At 40.6% G+C, this 9123-nt stretch overlaps 1 protein-coding gene across 6 annotated transcripts in view; it reads right to left on the reverse strand.

Annotated features, from left to right (window-relative positions):
• ANKRD44 (ankyrin repeat domain 44) overlaps positions 1–8509 on the reverse strand; it is a 203682-nt gene extending 195173 nt beyond the window's left edge. For 3 of the 6 annotated variants that reach the window (XM_023732935.1, XM_023732936.1, XM_023732933.1), the window contains exon 1: positions 7863–8509. In XM_023732935.1, the coding sequence (XP_023588703.1) occupies positions 7863–7898 (36 nt within the window). In that variant the 5' untranslated portion in view covers positions 7899–8509. The remainder of the gene's footprint in view (positions 1–7862) is intronic. The other 3 variants (XM_023732934.1, XM_023732937.1, XM_012556055.2) reach the window with 2 other exon arrangements.
• Between the last annotated feature and the right edge of the window lie 614 nt (positions 8510–9123).

Below are 9123 nucleotides of genomic sequence, written 5' to 3' on the forward strand. Positions count from 1 at the left end.
TATGGAAAGGGAAGAGGCCCCAAGTAAGTAAAGCATTACTCAAGAAGAAGAACAAAGTGGGAGGCCTCACACTACCTGATTTTAGAACCTATTATACCGCCACAGTAGTCAAAACAGCCTGATACTGGTACAACAGATACATAGACCAATGGAACAGAACTGAGAATCCAGATGTAAATTCATCCATGAGCAGCCGATATTCTACAAAGGCCCAAGGTCCATTAATTAGGGAAAAGACAGTCTCTTTAACAAATGTTGCTGGCATAACTGGATATCCATCTGCAAAAAACTGAAACAAGACTCATACCTCACACCATGCACAAAAACTAACTCAAAATGGACCAAAGACTTAAATGTAAAATCTAAAATGATAAATATCATAGAAGAAAAAATAGGGACAATGCTAGGAGCCCTAATACATGGCAAAAACACAATACGAACCATAAGTAACAATGCACAAGCACTAGAAGAGAGACTAGATAACTGGGAGCTCCTAAAAATCAAACACTTATGCTCATCAAAAGACTTCACCAAAAGAGTAAAAAGACAACCTACTGACTGGGAAAAAATTTTGGCTACGACAAATCTGATCAACGTCTAATCTCTAAAATCTAAAAGATACTGCAAAACCTCAACAACAAAAAGACAAATTACCCAATTAAAAAATGATATGAACAGGCACTTTGCCAAAGAAGATATTCAGCCTGGCTAACAGACACATGAAGAAATGCTTACGATCATTAGCCATTAGAGAAATGCAGATCAAAACTACAATGAGATATCATCTCACCCCAACAAGGCTAGCATTAATCAAAAAAACACAAAATAATAAATATTGGAGAGGTTGTGGAGAAACTGGAACACTTATACACTGTTCGTGGGAATGTAAAATGGTATAACTACTTTGGAAATCAATATTGCGCTTCCCTAAAAAGCTAGAAATAGAAGTATCATATGATCCAGCTATCCCGCTCCCTGGAATATATCCAGAGAAATAAGAGCCGTCACACGAATAGATATATGCACATCCATGTTCATTGCAGCACTGTTCACGATAGCAAAAAGATGGAAACAACCTAGGTGCTCATCAACGGACGAATGGATAAACAAATTATGCTATATCCACACAACGGAATACTACGCAATGATAAAGAACAACAATGAAGCCATGAAACATCTTATAACATGGAGAAAGCTGGAAGTCATTATCCTGAGTAGTTAGTCACAGAACGACAAATATTGTATAACACCACTATTATAAGAACTCAGAAGAAAACATTCTTTGATGGTAAGGAGGGTGGGGAGGGACGGTGAGGGTTATTTACTAACTAAATAGTAGATAAGAATTATCTTAGGTGAAGGGAAGAACAGCACACACTACAGAGGAAGTCAGCACAACTGGACTAAACCAAAGCTAAGAAGTTTCCTGAATACGATCAAACACTTTGAGGGACAGAGTAGCAGGGGTAGGGGTCTGGGGACCATGGTTTCAGGGGACATCTAGGTCAATTGGCATAACAAAGCTTATTAAGAAAATGATCTACATCCTACTTTGGTGAGTGGCGTCTGGGGTCTTAAAAGCTTGCAAGCAGCCATCTAAGATGCATCAATTGGTCCCAACCACTTGGAGTAAAGGAGAATGAAGAACACCAAAGACACAAGGAAAGTATTAGTCCAAGAGACAGAGTGGGCCACATAAACCAGAGACGTCATCAACCTGAGACCAGAAGAACTAGATGGTGCCCGGCTACCACCAATGACCGCCCTGACAGAGAACAGAACAGAGAGTCCCCGGGGGAGCAGGAGAAAGGTGGGGTGCAGAGCTCAAGTTCTAGTAAGAAGACCAGACTTAATGGTCTGACTGAGACTGGAGGAACCCGGGAAAGCATGTCCCCTGGGTTCTCTATCAGCCCAGAGCTAAAACAATTTCTGAAGCCAACTCTTCAGACAGGGATTGGACTGGACTGTGGGCCATAAAGTTATACTCATGAGGAGTGTGCCTCTTAGATACAAGAGACTAAATAGGCAGCTTCTGTCCAGAGGTGAGATGGGAAGGCAGAGAGGGTTAGGAGCTGGTTGAACAGACATGGGGAATCAGGGGTAGAAAGGAGGAGTGTGCTGTCACAGTATGGGGAGAGCAATTAGAGTCACATAACAATGTATGCATGAATTTTTGTATGGGAAAAAATAAAAATGGATATAATACAAAAAAATAATAATTCCCTCATCATATAAAGTCAGTTTCTTTTTTTTTTTTTAACTTGAATTTTGAGACTAGCAGGCCACCATCATTTGAATTAATGCCCATACTCAAGAATCACTGCTTTAATGATTTTCTCCCTTTTTACTACAAGTACTTTGCTAACATAAGCTTGGCTTTAATTTACAATGTAGTCTATCATATTCACGTATCATCTCTTCCCATCTTAGAATTGGAGAGGATAAACAAAATGTACCCATATACTTGGGTCAAATCCTATTAGAACAAATAATAAACATTACCAGCTTGATGAAATTATTTTGTTGTATAAAATAAATTGGTTAAAAGAAGCAACTTGGGGATAATTCAGCAGTAAAGAGATGAGACAATTAGACAAAATAAAATTGAACATGCGCTGTGTATTAAATGATATTAAGGAATTACTTTTAATTTTATTTAGTGTGATAATAGTATTCTGGACATGTGTGTGTGTGTATTGTTATCTGTTAGAGACACTTTAAAAAAGAAATGAATATCATGGGTTTGCTATCATGTGGGACTTACAAATCTTGGAACCGTAGTCTTTTACTATTGTAAGAAACTTTAAACATCACCTAGTCCAGGCATGAGCAGGAGGTTTCAATTTACATGCTTACTCCAATTTAATAGTACTGTTTTGAGAAAAAATGCTGGTCTCATTAAGATTCAAAGGTAAAAAAGTGCTATGAACCCTTAGCAATGTCTGCCATGGGTACAGGGTGGGCGAGTGGGTCCATACCATATGTTGCCTATCAGTCCCCTTTAGAACCTCCAACCTATGGGCCTTCCAGGGAGCTAACTACCTGCCAAGTCAACTTATCACTTTTTTAGACAGCTCTGGCTGTAAAATTGTGATTTTTTAATATTTGAGCTGAGATCTTATTTTCTGTGGCTTACAACCATGTGACATAATGATAACTCTAACTCCATTTTAACTTGACAGTGTTTGAACTATTAAGTACAGTTCTCCTGTCCTTCCAAAGTCCAAAACATCACCTGTTTCTTCAACCACTTCTCACATGGCATGGTTCCCTCCCTGACTTCACCACTTTTTCTCTCTCCCTGCTCCCATGTGGTACAGTGAGACTGTCCTCTTGACGTCATGTTATCATAACAGTCCCCCAAAATGCCCTTGTTGGATTCGAACTTTGATTTTTAGAATCTCTGCATTCATTTTAAATTCAAATGCTATTCTCCACCCTGAATTCAATTTGGTTAGTAAAGATGGAAGCCTCTAAAAACTTTCTAGTTATCAGCTACATCTGCTTCAATTTAAATGGATTTCCCAGAGCATACAACTCTCATCCCACCTTTCTGGGCCCTGGAACACCACTAGCCACAGAAACCACAAAAAGACTCAGAATACTCCTCCTGATCCTTCTGTGGCTCCTCAAATCAGTCTACAGCTTTTCAATCTTACAAAGGGAACTTTTCAATCATACAACTGAGACCTGAGGGATACTAACCAAGCTGGGCAGTCCCTCTGTTCAACAACTTGTCCTCATTAAGAGAAATGAAATATAGACCACCACAGATTTTAGTCCTTCACTCAACATGTGTTGCAAGGACTGGATTTGGGCACATTGAGTGAATGAGAATGAATGATATAGTGACCATGTCATCAAGCATATAGTCTCTCAGGAGAAGTAAAACACAGACATAAATAACTCTAGTAGAGGTTGAAAGTGATCCATGAGATATAGAGAGCTATGGGAATTTAAAGAAGAAGTGGATTTCTTTGGCTGGGTTGGGGAGGTGGCAGAGAAGGCAACAGAAAGGAAGTGAGAATTAGGATGATTTTGTGGAGGAAGGAATGAGTCTGGAAGGCCAGGTGGGATTCAGGTAAGTAGAGAGGTGAGAAAAAGGCAATAGAGTAGAATAAACACCAATGGGCTGAGTAATTTGGTTTGGTTGAAGCACAGGGTTCATGAATACTATTAGTGAAGAATAAAATTTGGGAAAACACAGAGATCAAGCTGAATGAGATCGCTTTCTATATCAGGATTGGTTAATCAAAGAATATTTATACCACAGAAAATATGATAAATCAAAACACACTCACAGAAGAGCTGGGGAAGAAAAAGGAAGACAAGAAAATCAGGGACCTAAGATTGAGGGAAAAAAAAAAGGTAAGTGAATAATTGGCGTGAAGAGAGAAAAGCAAAGGGGGCGATGGGAAGAAGACAAATATTGTCTTCCAAGTAACAGGTAGCTCCTCCACTATTTATTTCCTTTCCTTGACATTTAAATATCATGGTTAGCAGCCTCTCTTTCCTCATGAAATGAATCTCCAGGTTTAGATTTTTAATCCTTATTTGTCTTCCATCTCCCTATGCCCTTTGTTAAAAACCACTTCCCCAAAACTATCTAATCCACCCCCAGCAAAATAGTCAATGTGGGACTATTTTGTCCCAAGGAGCATTGGTAAAAGAAAAACATGATATTAAGAGGACAGCTCAGTGTCTCCAACATGCCTGACAATAGGGTGGGTGATCAGATGATTTTCTCATACTCACCTGTGGCAAGGGAAAGGGAAGGGGGAGACTAAAGAGACATGAGTGGAAGGAAGAGACCTGTGGATCCTGAATAGCCATATGATCAACCTAAGAAACTCAGGCCATCCTTGTGTTTGTTCATTCATTCACTCAACCATTTATTTATTCATTTATTCCTCTCCCTCCTTTTGTCCTCACTCTTCCCTGCTGGCACACATCCAAGAGCTCACAAATACAAAGCAAATTTCTACTTATTCTTAAGATCTCAGTTTATACATCACTTCATCAGAAAGTCCCTCCCAGGCCCTCCTAATTAACCTAAAAAATACCAGTTGCCATTGAGTTGATTCCGGCTCATGGCGACCCCACGTGTGTCAAAGTAGAACTGTGTTAATTAGGGTTTTCAATGGCTGATTTTTTGGAAGTAGTTCACCAGACCTTTCTACTGAGGAGCCTCTGGGTGGATTTGAACCTCCAATCTTTCGGTTAGTACCCAAGTGCTTAACCATTTGCACCATCCAGAGCAGTTCCTGATTAATCTAGGCCCCTACATAGCGTCCTGGATTTTCCCTTTCAGAAACGCATAGCAGTGTGATTTCTCACTCATTGTCTTCTCTTCGATGTTGTAAGATCCAAGAGGGAGACAGCTACTTCTCACTGCTGTATTTGCAGCACTTAACACACAGTCTGAATTCAGTAAATAATTGTTGAATGAATAAAGAACCTCACAGACAAGTAAGTGGTATCACTTGAATTACCTAGAATTGTGTAAGACCAAAAACTAGTGTGTCCGAGATTGCTAACTACGCACCAAAATCAACATTCTCCAACTCTTTGAGGGCACACAGCTACACTAATTTCCCAGCCTGGTAGTTAGGTGTGGCCACGTGACTGACTTCTAGCTACTGAAATGTGAGCAGAAGTAATGCTTGTCATTGCCAGGCTGGCCCATAAAAATCCTCCCATGCTTTTCCTCCAAGCTCTTTTTCCCCCTTCTGGCTGGACTGTGCTGGATATGACCCCTAGGGTGATCTTAGAAGCCATAAGTTGATACCTGAGACCCTATGTGGAAAAGGCCACCCCTCTAACCTGTTCATACCCATAGCTGTCGAGTAGATTTCAACTCATGGTGACCCTATAATAGGACAGAGTAGAACTGTCCTATCAGGTTTCCAAGGAGCGTCTGGTGGATTCGAACAGCCAACTTTTTTGTTAGCAGCTGTAGCTCTTAACCACTACGTCACCGGGGTTTCCAACCTGTTCATAAGAGAAATAAACTTCCCCACCTGACTAATTCAATGATACAGCTAAAGTAAAGCTCTCCTAACCTTTACCAGTCAACCACTGTTTGTCATTCTCCCAAAGGAGAAATAAAGGCCATTCAGAGGCCAGTACAATCTTTCTTGGTGTGTATGACTCTGAATAAAAGTTCTGTTTGCTCACGATCATCAGGAAAAGATAGTAACTTTGCCTTTGGCTTGCCTGGGCTTGGGCCACAGCCACAAAACAGGCTCGGCAAATTCCAGCGATGACAGACACTGGACAGTGAGCTTGCTTACCTTACCTCCTCTCAGAAGTATAGATCACGCCCTGCAGGCCCTGGACAAATGCCAAAATGCCTTCTCAAGTAGCCTGTCCCTGGCCTCATCTGTGCCTACCTTGCAAAAATGTCACATAACATTGTCCCATTGTTTTCAGTGCCAGCTAGGGAGAGGCTGCCAAAAGCTTTTACAAAAAACCACACAAACCTGCACTGTAATAGAACAACGGTTGCACCAAATGACTCGCCTTCTGAATAAAGCATTCAACCAACCGGATAGAGATACAACCTTAGACATAATTCATTTCCCCGTGGCAAAGCTCGCCTTACACTGAAGACGTGTTTGACCGTTTCTGTTGTTTCTACTTAACAGTAGAGACTTCAAAAAAGACTCCTCTCTTTAATGAACGTGAACATTTGCGTAATTGAGCTGCATTAAGAGATTAGTAGCATGCACTGCACATAATTGCTTGTTCAATCTAGGTCTAGGAAACTATTAAACAGGTAAATTATTGACTACCTCTTCCCACCTTTCTTTATTGTATCTTTGTTTCAAGACCTTCCAGATCCAGTCATAGACGCTTTTAAAAATCTAATGAAATGCCTGGCCCTTTTCACAGATAAATATATATGTGCACAAGTGTACACACATATTATACACAATTTCAAATGGTATGTAGTATGCTTAGCTCATTCATTGGTTCCAGGTTCATGAGCCCTCTAGGGCAGAGGTCAGCAAACCTTTATATAAAGGGCCAGACAGTAAATATTTTAGGCTGCGCAGGCCACATGTGATCTCTGCCACAACTACTCAACTCTGTCACTGTAGCACGAAAGCAGTACAATAAAATAAGTAAAAAAAAAAAAAAAAAAAGACCGTGGTTGTTTTCCAACAGAACTTTTGGAAGTTGGAGAAAGTTTTACAGTTGTTGCGGTTTTCAGTGTCTATAATACACTGAAATTTGGATTTCATCTAATTTGCACATGTTATAAAATATTATTCTTTTCATTTTTTTTAACCACTTAAAAATATAAAATCTATTCTAATCTGGTGGCCTGTACAAAAACAGGTAGTGAACCAAAGTTTGCCAACCCCTGCTGTAGGGCACAGGTTCTGGGGTCCACGGTCTAGAGGTCCATAAGAAAAATATTACATCTTTATTTTCACTAACTTCTAATTGAAACTTGGCATTTCCTTCAATTATGAACATAGGCAAAAAATCATGGTAGTATCGGCAGTACCTGTGACTCTGTTACCATTAGAAATCACAGATATGGTCATGTCATGTTATACTTGTTGAAGATAATTCAAAGTATTGATTATGTTCATCACTATTTTATCATTATAGATATTCCACTGTATCTTGTTATTTGAATGTGTTGATAAAGAAGCACGTATATTACTATATTACAAATTTGATTTTTAATATTTATTTTATGGATTTAAAAACAGTATTCTGAAAAATGATCCAGAGGTTTCGTCAGACTGTCAAAGCAGTCTACAGTACAGAAAGGGTTAAGAGCCCTTGCTCCAGGTTAAAAGGGCTTGAGCAGGCAAAACTATCTCATCAACCACAGCATCTCTTACCAGAGCATTCACATCTTCGGTTTTGTGGATAAGCATCCGTATCTCCTCTGGATCGCCACTAAAGATTGCTTGGACCAGTGGTGGCTGTAAATACAAGAGAACGGAAATTAGAACTATAATTAAACACACTTGATTGCCTTCAGATGTGGATGGCTGGAAAATGATTTGCACCCTAAAAGTTTATTCAGCAATTATCAATTGACAGCTAAAGATGAATATGACTTGGGCCCTGCCCTTGCTAGAAGTCTAGTGAAGGAGGTCTTTCCCTAAAGAAATAACTGTAATATGATATGAGAGCCAAGACAAATGATCACATCTAACCTGGGGCTATCAACTAAAGTGAGGGTAACATGAAAATCACCCAAAATTAGCCTTGAAAGGCCCTTCAATTCCCTATCAAGGAAAGATTCACATACGTGGTTTTGTGTAGATAGTTCCTTAATGTTCCTCCACCTCTAATTAGACAATGTTCCATGGTAGCCTCACACAATTCCATTGGATGTTAATGGCCACTTTTCGTGCCAACTGAACACTTCTTTGTCAATGGTTGGTAAACCTTTGAAATCATTCCCTGGTAGGACTTCTGGCAAAATGGCACTCTAGGTAGAAGCACCATGCCGTCCCTCCACAGCAAAGATCCAAAAAACTAAGCCGAACAGAGAAAACAACAATCCTGAAACCGTAAAACATCAAATGAAGAGATAAAGAACTCAGCCAAGCACCAAATGGAGTGAGAAAACTGACAGAGAACGGAGAGTGAAGAGAGATTCATGCAGAGGTCCCCTATCAGCTAATGCGGCACAGATCCACCATCTTGGACTACTATTGGAGACCAGCAAACAGGGGGTACAAGAAAGCAGCTTCACGGAGCTTCCAGCGGGAGACAAAACAACCGGTAATTTGAGATATACACTTTCCCACCCTCCACCCTTCTTCACCCCTGCTCGGCCTCCTCTGCTTCCCACGGCCACAATCTCTTGTCCAGGAAGCACCGGTTGCTTGGATTCCACCCACCTGAACGGGCCGGCTCTCTGAGTGCCATTTGTTGGCTGCTGGTGTTGCTTTTATCCGCTTCTTTTGATTTCTTCCTTACCTCTCACCACCTCCCCCTCCTTTTGCTCAAATACCTGGCTCCGTGCGCCATCTTTGCTTCTTCCTGAGGGGCTGCGGTGCTCCATTCGAGTGTGGAGCTGCTTGCCGGTCTGGGCTGCCACACTGGTGTGATCCCGGGGCTTTTGTTCATTTGTTTTTAATTGTTTGT

Source organism: Trichechus manatus, unplaced genomic scaffold (genome assembly GCF_000243295.1).
Source record: "Trichechus manatus latirostris isolate Lorelei unplaced genomic scaffold, TriManLat1.0 scaffold00056, whole genome shotgun sequence".
Lineage (NCBI taxonomy): Eukaryota > Metazoa > Chordata > Mammalia > Sirenia > Trichechidae > Trichechus > Trichechus manatus.